Source organism: Carcharodon carcharias, chromosome 12 (assembly GCF_017639515.1).
Source record: "Carcharodon carcharias isolate sCarCar2 chromosome 12, sCarCar2.pri, whole genome shotgun sequence".
NCBI classification, from domain to species: Eukaryota; Metazoa; Chordata; class Chondrichthyes; order Lamniformes; family Lamnidae; genus Carcharodon; species Carcharodon carcharias.
Window position 1 is genome coordinate 1,253,603 of NC_054478.1, and position 13,163 is coordinate 1,266,765.

General features: G+C 49.2%; 1 protein-coding gene across 3 annotated transcripts in view; it reads left to right on the forward strand.

The window, feature by feature from the left end:
* Positions 1–13,163, forward strand: part of LOC121285143 (beta-galactosidase-like) — a 132,103-nt gene that overhangs the window by 79,334 nt on the left and 39,606 nt on the right. For all 3 annotated transcript variants that reach the window (XM_041201372.1, XM_041201373.1, XM_041201374.1), the window contains 5 exons: positions 1,151–1,225; positions 1,301–1,390; positions 10,327–10,440; positions 10,535–10,666; positions 11,382–11,600. In XM_041201372.1, coding sequence (XP_041057306.1) covers positions 1,151–1,225; positions 1,301–1,390; positions 10,327–10,440; positions 10,535–10,666; positions 11,382–11,600 — 630 coding nt within the window. The remainder of the gene's footprint in view (positions 1–1,150; positions 1,226–1,300; positions 1,391–10,326; positions 10,441–10,534; positions 10,667–11,381; positions 11,601–13,163) is intronic.

The following is a 13,163-nucleotide window of genomic DNA, read 5'->3' on the forward strand; positions in this document are numbered from 1 at the left end:
CTCGGTGCTGACCCTCCGGCCGGGCCTCGCTCCCTCGGTGCTGACCCTCCGGCCGGGCCTCGCTCCCTCGGTGCTGACCCTCCGGCCGGGCCTCGCTCCCTCGGTGCTGACCCTCCGGCCGGGCCTCGCTCCCTCGGTGCTGACCCTCCAGCCGGGCCTCGCTCCCTCGGTGCTGCACTGGGAATGTCAACCTAGAGTCGGCTTGAATCCATGACCTTCTGACTGGAAGTGAGACCTCAACACATTTTTATAGAGGGTAACGTTGAGCTCAGCTTCATCCTCAAAACTTTTCTACACAATGACACTCAAGTCAGCTAATTCTAATTACAATGCATTAAACATTGAATTCTCTCATTTGTAGTGAGACAGTGCAGAGGGAGATTTACTCTGTATCTAACCCTGTGCTGTACCTGTCCTGGGAGTGTTTGATGGGGACAGTGTAGAGGGAGATTTACTCTGTATCTAACCCCGTGCTGTACCTGTCCTGGGAGTGTTTGATGGGGACAGTGTAGAGGGCGCTTTACTCTGTATCTAACCCCGTGCTGTACCTGTCCTGGGAGTGTTTGATGGGGACAGCGTAGAGGGCGCTTTACTCTGTATCTAACCCCGTGCTGTACCTGTCCTGGGAGTGTTTGATGGGGACAGCGTAGAGGGCGCTTTACTCTGTATCTAACCCCGTGCTGTACCTGTCCTGGGAGTGTTTGATGGGGACAGTGTAGAGGGAGCTTTACTCTGTATCTAACCCCGTGCTGTACCTGTCCTGGGAGTGTTTGATGGGGACAGTGTAGAGGGAGATTTACTCTGTATCTAACCCCGTGCTATACCTGTCCTGGGAGTGTTTGATGGGGACAGTGTAGAGGGAGATTTACTCTGTATCTAACCCCATGCTGTACCTGTCCTGGGAATGTTTGATGGGGACAGTGTAGAGGGAGATTTACTCTGTATCTAACCCTGTGCTGTACCTGCCCTGGGAGTGTTTGATGGGGACAGTGTAGAGGGAGCTTTACTCTGTATCTAACCCCGTGCTGTACCTGCCCTGGGAGTTTTTGATGGGGACAGTGTAGAGCAAGTTTTTGATGGAATGGTATTTCACTTGTGTTGTGGCATATTCTGGCTGATTTTTTTTTTAATCTGACTGACTATTCCTCAGTTTCGAGATGTCCCTGTGGGTCCGGTCCCTCCACCGACTGTGAAATTTGCCTATGGCAGTGTTCCTGTGACAAAGGTCAGTGTTTGAATTGTAAGATGTCGCTCATGATCGTCACTCTGTCTTGAGCTGACTACTGTTTTAATCTTTCAGTATGGAGCACTGCTGGACTTCCTCAATGTGCTGGCACCAGGAGGAGCGGTCACCAGCACCTACCCTTTGACCTTCGAGCAAATGCAACAGGTAGGAGGTCAGCCGTGCATGCTGATCAACCGTGGTCTTGTTCCAGGGGTCAGTTCCACTCTAGCACGCTGGGCATTGTGAGTATGATAAAATACAGGCTGTTGGAAATGCAAAGCAGATCATGAAAATACTAGCAGGCCCATCATCCCCCTCCCCCCAAACTTTCCTCAAGCCACGACAGGCTGAAGGGTTTGAGGAGGAGTTACAGCTGCACAGGAGCTGGACAGTAAGTTTTATGGGAGAAGTTATTGAGCTCAGTCACCCCATTGTGAAGCTGGAGGAGGTGACGGAGGTGGGGAGGGGGTGGGGAGGGGGTTATGGTTGGATTTAAAAACCAGGATGAGGACTTTTGAACCTGAGGCATTTCTGGAGCTGCAGCCAGTCTGGGTCAGCGAGCACAGGGGTGATGTGTGAGCTGGAGTTAGGATACAGGCAGCAGTGGTTTGGATACGAAAGGTAGAAGGTGGGAGGCCAGCCAGGAGTGCATTGGAATAGTCCAGTCGAATCATAAGAAAGGATGTGGGTTTCAGCAGGGGCAAAGTCAGATAATGTCACGGAGATAAAAATCAACGTCCCCTGGTTATTGGCATATCCACTATGGGAAATAGGTCCCACCATTATTTTATAAACATCCTTTAATTCTCCCCTCAGCCTCCTCAGTTTCAATGAAAGCAATGCCAAACATTCACTCCCTCCACCACCAACACACAATAGCAGCAGTGTCTATCATCTATGACAATCGTCTTGGTTAAAATACTACATTATGTCAACGTGACTCCAGGATGGTGTGTTGCCTCCCTGGTGCCAGGGTCCAGGATGTCACTGAATGGCTGCAGGGCATCCTGAAGGGGGAGGGTGATAAGGCAGAGGTCATGGTATATGTTGGTATCAGTGACATAGGTAGAAAGAGGGATGAGGTTTGCAGCAAGAATTCAGGGAGTTAGGCAGTAGACTAAAAAGACAAGATCTCTCGGGTTGTAATCTCTGGATTACTCCCAGTGCCACGTGCAGGCGAGCTCAGAAATAGGAGAATAGCGCAGATGAATACGTGGCTTAAGAGTTGGCTCAGGAGGGAGGGTTTTAGATTCCTGGATCACTGGGACCATTTCTGGGGAAGGTGGGACCTGTACAAGCGGAACAGTCTACATCTGAACCAGAGCGGGACTAACATCCTTGCAGGTGGGTTTGGTAGGAGGCTGTTGGGAGGAGTTTAAACTAATTCGGCAGGAGGAGGGGACACAGAATGTTAGCAGAATAGGGACACATCATAATACAGTAAAACAATCAAGTCAGAGGGAGTACAGCTGCATTATGTTTCAAGGGAGTAAGGCAAGGCTGGATGGCCTCTAATGCCAGGTAAAACGGATGAGTTAAGGGTGAGGATTGATACGTGGAATTGTGATATAGTAGCCATCACTGAGATGTGGGTGAAGCAAGGGCAGGATTGGCAGCTCAACATTCCGGGATATAAAATCTTCAGGTGAGACAGGGGAGGGGGTAAAAGAGGAGGGGTGCATTATTAGTTAAGGAGTCAGTTACTGCAGTAAGGAGAGATGATATCTTGGAGGGGGCATCGAATGAAGCTTTGTGGGTAGAACTTAGGAATAAAAAAGAGGCAGCCACATTGTTAGGTGTTTATTGTACACTCCAGATGGTCAGCGTGAAATTGAGGAGCAAATATGTGCACAATCTGCAGAGGTGTGTAAAAACAATAACAATAGGGTAATTATATTAGGTGATTTCAACTTTCCCAACATTATTTGGGATAGACATAGTGTTAAGGGCTTAGATGGAGTGGATTTTTTGAAATGTGTACAGGAGAATTTTTTAGGTCAATATGTAGAGGGTCCAACAAGGGACGGCGCAGTGCTGGACCTAATTCTGGGGAATGAAGCAGGACAGGTGGCTGAGGTGGTGGTGGGGAGCATTTTAGTAATAGCGACCACAACATGGTACAGTTTAAGTTTGTTATGGACAAAGAAATAGACAAGTTGCAAAAAAAAATGTATTGGATTGGGGGAGAGCGGATTTTAGTAAAATAAGGCAGGATCTGGCCAAGGTAGGCTGGGAACAGCTACTTGTGGGGAAATCTACAGAGGAGCAGTGGGGGGTGTTCAAAAAGGAAATGGGGAGGGTACAAGCTCAACATGTTCCCTCTAGGGTGATAGGAAGGAGTAACAAGCCCAGAGAACCATGGATGACCAGAGATATTCAGGTTATGATGAGAAGGAAAAAAGAGGCTTTTAGCAGGTACAAGGGAAGCAAATCAGCAGAGGCATTAGTGGAGTACAGAAAGTGCAGGGTGGAGCTTAAGAAAGCAATTAGGAGAGCAAAGAGGGAAAAGAGAAAGCTCTGGTTGGTAAAAGTAGGGAAAATCCTAAGGTATTCTATAAGTATATCAATGGGAAGAGGATAACCAGGGAAAGAGTAGGGTCCATAAGGGACCAAGGGGGCAATCTATGGGTGGAGCCAGAGGACATCGCTAGAGTGTTGAATGAATACTTCACATCCGTCTTCACCCAAGAGAATGAGGATGAAGGTATCGAACTCGGGGAGAGAGACTGCGAGGTTCTTAAGCAAATTGATAAAGGGAGTGACAAGGTATTGGAGGTGTTGGCAGGCTTAAAAGTGGACAAATCTCCAGGTCCGGATGATTTGTGTCCCAGACTGCTGAGGGAGGCAAGGGAGGAGATCGCAGGGGCACTGACCCGAATTTTTAATTCCTCTCTGGCCTGGGGAGGTGCCAGAGGACTGGAGAACAGCTAATGTGGTTCTGCTATTTAAGAAGGGTTGTAGAGATAAGCCAGAGAACTACAGGTCAGTGAGTCTCACGTCAGTGGTAGGGAAACTATTGGAGAAATTTCTGAAGGAGAGTATCTATCTCCACTTGGAGAGGCAAGGTTTGATCAGGGATAGTCAGCATGGCTTTGTCAGAGGGAGGTCATGCCTAACAAATTTGATTGAATGTTTTGAGGAGTTGACCAGGTGTGTAGATGAGGGTAGTGCAGTTGATGTAGTTTATATGGATTTCAGCAAAGCCTTTGACAAGGTCCCACATGGGAGACTTATAAAGAAGGTAAATGCACATGGGATACAGGGTAATTTGATAAAGTAGATTCAAAATTGGCTTAGTTGTAGGAGACAGAGGGTGATGACAGAAGGATGCTTTAGTGACTGGAAGCCAGCGTCCAGTGGCATACCGCAGGGATCTGTGCTCGGTCCCCTATTATTTGTCATTTATATACACGACATAGATGACTATGTGGGGAATAGGATTAGTAAGTTTGGGGATGGCACAAAGATTGGCTGGGTGGTTAACAGTGAGGTTGAGTGTCTTGGGTTACAGGAAGATATAGATGGGATGGTCAAATGGGCAGATAAGTGGCAGATGGAATTTAAACCTGAAAAGTGCGAGGTGATACACTTTGAAAGGAATAATTTGACAAGGAAGTGTTCAATGAACGGCATGACACTAGGAAGTTCTGAGGAACAAAGGGATCTTGGCTTGTGTGTCCATAGATCTCTGAAGGCGGAGGGGCATGTTAGTGAGGTGGTGAAAAAGGCATATGGGACATTTGCCTTTATCAATCGAGGCATAGATTACAAAAGTAGGGAGGTCATGTTGGAGTTGTATAGAACCTTGGTGAGGCCACAGCTGGAGTACTGTGTGCTGTTCTGGTCGCCACGTTATAGGAAGGATGTGATTGCACTGGAGGGGGTGCAGAGGAGATTCACCAGGATGTTGCCTGGGATGAAACATTTAAGTTATGAAGAGAGGTTGGATAGACTTGGGTTGTTTTCGTTGGAGCAGAGAAGACTGAGGGGTGACCTGATCGAGGTGTACAAGATTATGAGGGACATGGACAGAGTGGATAGGGAGCAGCTGGTCCCCTTAGTTGAAGGGTCAGTCACAAGGGGACATAAGTTCAAGGTGAGGGGCAGGAGGTTTAGGGGGGATGTGAGGAAAAGCTTTTTCGGTGACGGTCTGGAATGCGCTGCCTGGGAGGGTGGTGGAGGCGGGTTGCCTCACATCCTTTTAAAAAGTACCTGGATGAGCACTTGGCACATCATAACATACAAGGCTATGGGCCAAGTGCTGGTAAATGGGATTAGGTAGGTAGGTCAGGTGTTTCTCGTGTTGGTGCAGACTCGATGGGCCGAAGGGCCTCTTCTGCATTGTGTGATTCTGTGATTCCTGGGAACATCATAGTAAATCTTTTCTATATCTTCTCAATTCTAATCTCATCCTCCCTGTATTGTGATGATGAGAACTATACTCTAACTGCAGTTTAGTTTTTTTTATACAGTTCCAACATAAACTCCAGACTCTTGCACTCTAACCTTTATTAATACAGTATCCCATTTGTCATCTTAATCACCTTACCTATCTGTGCAACTCCCACAAAATTCACCACTCCTTCATCCTAAGGAAGGATACGCTTGCCATAGAGGGAGTGCAAGGGAGGTTCACCGGATTAATCCCTGGGGGAAGGGCATTGTCTTATGAGGAGAGATTGGGGAGAGTGAGTCTGTATTCCCTAGAATTTTGAAAAGTCTTACATGGTGGATGTAGATAAGATGTTTCCCCTAGCTGGTGAGTCGAAAACCAGGGTACATAATATCAGGACAAGGGGTATACCATTTAAGACTGAGATGAGGAGGAATTTCTTCATTCAGAGGGTGGTGAATCTTTGGAATTCTCTACCCTAGAGGGTGTGGAAGCTCAATCATTATGTTCAAGACCGAAATCAATAAATTTCTGGGGGTGAATGACATCAAGTGATATGAAGATCGTGTGAGAAAGCGGCACTGACGTAGATGGTCAGCCATGATCTAATTGAATGGCGGAGCAGGCTCAATGGGCTGAATGGCCTACTCCTGCTCCCATATTCCTAAGAAGATCAACACCATCCAGGACACAGCTACCTGCTTGATTGGCACCCCATCCACATTCACTCCCTCCACCACCGATACACAGTAGCAGCAGTGTGTACCATTTACAAGATGCACTTCATGAACTCACCAAGTCTCCTTCACCAGCACCTTCCAAACGCACGACCACTACCACCGAGATGGATGAGGGCAACACTTGCGTGGGAACACCACCACCTAGAAGTTCCTCTCCAAGCCACTCACCATCCTAACTTGGAAATGTATCACTGTTCCTTCACTATCGCTGGATCAAAATCCTGGAGTTCCCTTCCTAACAGCACTGTGGGTGTACCCACACCACATGGACTGCAGCGGTTCAAGAAAGCAGTTCACCACCACCTTCTCAAGGGGTAATTAGGGATGGGCAATAAATGCTGGTCCAGCCAGTGACACCTGCATCCTAAGAAAGGATAAAAATATACCATGAGCAGTACTGAGCCCTGTGGAACCCCATTGGAAATGTCCTTGCAGTGACAAAAGTGCACATGTAACCCTTTGTGTCCTGCTGTTGAGCTGATTTTGGATCTAATTTGCTACTTTCCGTTAGATTCTGTGAGCTCTTACTTTTCTGATCAGTCGGTCATGTAGGACCTTGTCAAAAGCCTTGCTAAAATTCATGTAGACTGCATCAAATAATCATTTGGGGGAGATGGGAACTGTACAAGATTGATGGGTTGCATTCAACAGGGCTGGAACCAATCTCTTGCGGGGAGCTTTCCTAGTGCTGGACAGGAGGCTTTGAGCGAGCCCAGCCGTGGGATGGAAACCTGAGAGGTTCAGAAGGGAGAGAAGCAAAGCTGCAAGTAAAAGGCAGAATATTAATACATGATGATAGAAGGTTGAGGAAATAAAGGCTGTTCAGTGATTGGTGATGAGTACTTCAATGCAAGGAGTTTAGTGAATGAGGCAGAGAAGATGAGGGCACAGGTAGAAACTTGGAAGTTATGATATTCTAGCCATTACTGAAACTGGCTTAAAGGGCAGGAGTGCCAGCTCAACATTCCTGATCACTAGATTTTCATGACCGGGTAGTGAGAGGAATTAAAAAAAAAACAGAAGTGAGGTTGCAATATTGATTAAAGAAACAATCACAGCTCTGAGGAGGGATGATATACTAGAAGCATCATTTAAATAAGGCCATATGTGTTGAATTGAACAAAAAAGAGGCAGTCACACTACTGGGTGTGTACTGTCAGAGAGAGATAGAAAAGCAAATTTGTTGGTAAATTGTTGAGAGTGCAGAAGCAATAAGGCAGTGGTAGGAGATTCCAACCACCCTGATAATCAGAGATAAGTTCATTATCAAAGGTATAGAGGCCAAAAATTCTTACGAAGCATCAAAGAGAACTTTTTTAGCCAGTACAAAGCAGCCACAAAAGGGGGATAGAATGGGACAGTTCTGGATTTAGTTATAGAGAATGAATCTGAGCAGGTGGAAGGATGGGAGAGTTTAGTGGAAGTGACCCTAATTCAGTTAGATTTAAAGTAGTTATAGAAAAGGGTGAAGATGGACCAAGAGTGAAAGTTAGGCCAATTTTACTAAGGTGAGATGTGATTTAGCTAAAGTGGACTGAAAACTTGATGGTAAATCAGTGTCAGAGCAGCGGGAAGCAATTCAAGGGTTCAGAGCAAATATGTTTCCAGAAAGAAAAAGGATGGGACTTATATAAAAAAAACTTACATCAGATACCAAAAACTCCAGTGCAGAAAGCCTAGAGGAGTCTGGGAAGGGCAGGGATGAAATTAAAAAGGAAATTAAGAAAATAAAGAGAGGGCATGAAAAAGATTTGTAAGTAAAATTGAGGAAAATCCTTGATGTTTCATAAAAAAGAGCAAGAGGATAGCTAAGGAAAGAGTAGGGCCAATTAGGGACCAAAACGTTAACTTGTGGGTGGAAGAAGACGACGTGGATATGGTTCTTAGTGAATACCTTTTGCCTGTCTTCAGAAAAGAGGGGGACAAAGCAGATATTGTGGTTGAGGAGGAGTATGGAATATTAGATGTGATAGACAGTGATGGAGGAAATATTAAGGGGTTTATCATCTTTGGAAGTGAGTAAATCACCAGGCCTGGACAAACTGTATCCCAGGCTGTAAAGAGAAGCAATGGAGGAAATAGCAGGACTCTGACCATCATTTTCCAATGCTTTGTGACCACAGGAGTGATGCTGGAGGACTGGCGGGCTGCTAATATAACACTTTTGTTTAAAAAGGGAGGAAGGAATACGGTGAGTAATTGCAGGCCAATCAGCTTAATCTCGGTGGTGAACAAATTATTGGAAATAATTCTGAGACAATCAATTAGTATTTAAAGAGGCATGTATTAATAAAGAGTCAGCATGCATTTGATTTTTTATTTGTTCATGGGATGTGGGTGTTGCTACCTGGGCCAGCATTTATTACCCATCCTCAATTACCCTTGAGAAGGTGGTGGTGAGCTGCCTTCTTGAACCGCTGCCGTCCCTGTGATGTAGGTACACCCACTGTGCTGTTAGGGAGGGAGTTCCAAAATTTTGACCCAGTGACAGTGAAGGAACGATGATATATGTCCAAGTCAGGATGGTGAGTGACTTGGACGGGAACTTCCAGGTGGTGGTGTTCCCCATCTCTCTGCTGTCCTTGTCCTTCTAGATGGTAGAGGTCATGGGTTTGGAAGGTGCTGTCGAAGGAGCCTTGGTGAGTTCTTGCAGTGCATCTTGTAGATGGTACACACTGCTGCTGCCATCGAGTGCCAGTGTTGGAGGGAGTGAATGTTTAAGTTGGTGGATGTGGTGCCAATCAAGCATCCTTTGTCCTGGATGGTGTCAAGCTTCTTGAGTGTTGTGGGAGCTGCACTCATCCAGGCAAGTGGAGAGTGTTCCATCACACTCCTGACTTGTGCCTTGTAGATGGTGGACAGGCTTTGGGGAGTCAGGAGGTGAATTACTCACTGCAGGATTCCCAGCCTTTGACCTGTTCTTGTAGCCATAGTGATTGTATTGACAATCCCTCAGTGAGGATGGTTGGGTGGGAATGAGATGTCAGTGATAGCTGTGGAGTTTGCGGATGGCTTTTGAGCCCTACCTTAGCTCTAACCAGGATACTGGTTATTGACCAGTGGAGGTGGTGACAGATTGTAGGCTCAAGCAACTGTTGTGTGTGTCTCTCTCTCTCTCTCTCGGTGGCAGCTTTTGTTGCTTGGAAGGTCTTGACAGCAGTTTTGATGCTGGATTGCCATTTTGATCATAGTTGGGTATCTGCTTCCCATGTTAATAGAACAAAGCTTCACAGAGGCTGAGATTGTAATGGAAGCGTTTCTTTTGGCTCCCTGTGTGAATGGGCTCCCTGTTGCAGTTCTAAGGCATTTGTTTGACCAGTTTTGATTCTGATGGTATGTTCAGTCCTTCTCAGCTGAGATTATCATGGTCTGTATAGTTGGCATGTTTGTGTCTTGGAAGAAGCTCCTGTTTGTAGTTTTGGGGTGTCTCAATTTTATGTAGCTGATCCAGTTAATTTTCTCAGCAATGGTGACCCGTAGGATGTTGACAGTGGGGGATTCAACAACTTGTTAAAAGGTCATATCTGATGAACCTGATTCAAATTGTTTTGAAGAAATGACAAGGAGGGTCACTAAGGTTTGTGTGTTTGATGTTCTCAATGGATTTTGACACAGTTTTGACAAGGTCCCACCTGGTTGGTTGGTTGGTCAGAAAAGTAAAAGCTCATGGGATCCAATGGGAAAATGGCAAATTGGATTCAAAATTGGTTCAGTGGCAGGAAGTAAAGGGTAATGCTCAAGGGTGTTTTTGTGACTGGAAGACAGTTGGGGATCATCTTGGTCCTGGTAGATCCTGACGTGCTCTGGCCAGATGTGATGGTGAACAGCCATGCCATGTATGCACCAGATAGACTCAACATAAAGGGTGGGTATGGTGGACAGAGACGTGTGAGTCTGACTTGATGAGGGGAAGAGTGGTGAAGACTATCCATCTGTCTCTGACCCCCAGTGTCCTGTTTGTGTTTCAGTATTATGGGTTTCTGCTGTATCGCACTCTGCTCCCACAGACCATCGAGAAACCTCTTCCCTTGATGTCATCATTGAATGGAGTGCATGATCGAGGGTATGTCCTGGTGAATCGGGTGAGTGAGCGATGATTAATTGTCATCTTAACCCTTGAGCCCACTTAGCCATCAGCAGTGATCAGGAGTGTGATGTTTCCTGTCTGTGTTGCAGGTGTATAAGGGTTTGTTGGAGCGCGACAATATCCTTGCGTTAAACATCACCGGCAGTAAAGGTGACACGCTGGACATTGTGGTAGAGAACATGGGCCGCATCAACTTTGGAAGCTGCCTGCTGGACTTCAAGGTAAGGTTGTGGTTTGCTGGGGCATGGAAAGGGACAGTGGGATCCACACAGGGTGTGGAGCTGACAGCTGGAGACAGCTCTGGTCTCCAAGCATGGTGTTGGTGGAGAGGGGAGGGGGGAATCTTTGTGATGGTATATCAACCCCTCTCTCTTCACAAAACAGACTGACTCTTCCTGGGTCACAATTTCACTGGCACCATTTACACCTCATCAGTAAGTGAATGAGGCATGATATTCAAATATAAAGGGCATCACCGCTGAGGCCACAGTTTCTGAGCAAGGGTCTTTGTGGGGGTGGGGGGACGAGTCGTGTGGGTGTGCGTAGGGCTCAGTAGCATACCGGTGTAACATAGGCTGACTTTGTACAGGCTGGGCTCCTGTATATGGGCTCAGAACCATCCTGACTTGGAAATATATCACCGTTCCTTCACTGGCACTGGGTCAACATCCTGGCACTCCCTCTCTAACAGCACTGTGGGTGTACCTACACAGCATGGACTGCAGCGGCTCAAGAAGGCAGCTCACCACCACCTTCTCAAGGGCAATTAGGGATGGGCAATAAATGCTGGCCCAGCCAGCAAAACCCACATCCCGTGAATGAATAAAAAGAAATTAGGCAAGGCATTATCTCATGGAGTTGGTGGAACAGAAGCTTGACTGAGATGCTGTCACTTCGGCGAGCCTAGCGTTCAACTCAATGCCTCTTTCTATGCAGGGCCTCGTAAAAAACCTGTCACTTGCCTCCACTGAGCTCACCATCTGGTCCATGTTCTCCTTGGCGATAGATGATGCTGTTGGGAAGGGCTGGCCGCATTCCATACAACAGGAAGGAGAAGACTCAACAGTCCAGGCCCATGGGCCCACATTCTACTATGGGACCTTCGAGTCACCGAGGGCTCAGGACACCTACATTAGGCTGCAAAACTGGGTCAAGGTGAGACTGGATCAGAGGGCGGGGGGTCAAAGCAAGAACCCCCTTCCCTCTGTTTATGGGACGTTGGGGTGAGTGGGGGGGGGGGGGCTGGCTGTTTGTGCAATGTTGGGGTGAGTGGGGTGTGTGTGTGGGACATGGGGGTGAGTGGGGTGTGTGTGTGGGACGTGGGGGTGAGTGGGGTGTGTGTGTGGGACGTGGGGGTGAGTGGGGTGTGTGTGTGGGACGTGGGGGGGAGATGGGGTGTGTGTGTGGGACGTGGGGGTGAGTGGGGTGTGTGTGTGGGACGTGGGGGGGAGATGGGGTGTGTGTGTGGGACGTGGGGGGGAGATGGGGTGTGTGTGTGGGACGTGGGGGTGAGTGGGGTGTGTGTGTGGGACGTGGGGGGGAGATGGGGTGTGTGTGTGGGACGTGGGGGGGAGATGGGGTGTGTGTGTGGGACGTGGGGGGGAGATGGGGTGTGTGTGTGGGACGTGGGGGTGAGTGGGGTGTGTGTGTGGGACGTGGGGGGGAGATGGGGTGTGTGTGTGGGACGTGGGGGTGAGTGGGGTGTGTGTGTGGGACGTGGGGGGGAGATGGGGTGTGTGTGTGGGACGTGGGGGGTGAGTGGGGTGTGTGTGTGGGACGTGGGGGGTGAGTGGGGTGTGTGTGTGGGACGTGGGGGGGAGATGGGGTGTGTGTGTGGGACGTGGGGGGGTGAGTGGGGTGTGTGTGTGGGACGTGGGGGGGAGATGGGGTGTGTGTGTGGGACGTGGGGGTGAGTGGGGTGTGTGTGTGGGACGTGGGGGGGTGAGTGGGGTGTGTGTGTGGGACGTGGGGGGGAGATGGGGTGTGTGTGTGGGACGTGGGGGGGTGAGTGGGGTGTGTGTGTGGGACGTGGGGGGGAGATGGGGTGTGTGTGTGTGACGTGGGGGGGAGATGGGGTGTGTGTGTGGGACGTGGGGGGAGATGGGGTGTGTGTGTGGGACGTGGGGGTGAGTGGGGTGTGTGTGTGGGACGTGGGGGGGTGATGGGGTGTGTGTGTGGGACGTGGGGGTGAGTGGGGTGTGTGTGTGGGACGTGGGGGGGTGATGGGATGTGTGTGTGGGACGTGGGGGGGAGATGGGGTGTGTGTGTGGGACGTGGGGGGGAGATGGGGTGTGTGTGTGGGACGTGGGGGGGAGATGGGGTGTGTGTGTGGGACGTGGGGGTGAGTGGGGTGTGTGTGTGGGACGTGGGGGGGTGAGTGGGGTGTGTGTGTGGGACGTGGGGGGGTGAGTGGGGTGTGTGTGTGGGACGTGGGGGTGAGTGGGGTGTGTGTGTGGGACGTGGGGGTGAGTGGGGTGTGTGTGTGGGACGTGGGGGGGAGATGGGGTGTGTGTGTGGGACGTGGGGGTGAGTGGGGTGTGTGTGTGGGACGTGGGGGTGAGTGGGGTGTGTGTGTGGGACGTGGGGGGTGAGTGGGGTGTGTGTGTGGGACGTGGGGGGGAGATGGGGTGTGTGTGTGGGACGTGGGGGGGAGATGGGGTGTGTGTGTGGGACGTGGGGGGGAGATGGGGTGTGTGTGTGGGACGTGGGGGTGAGTGG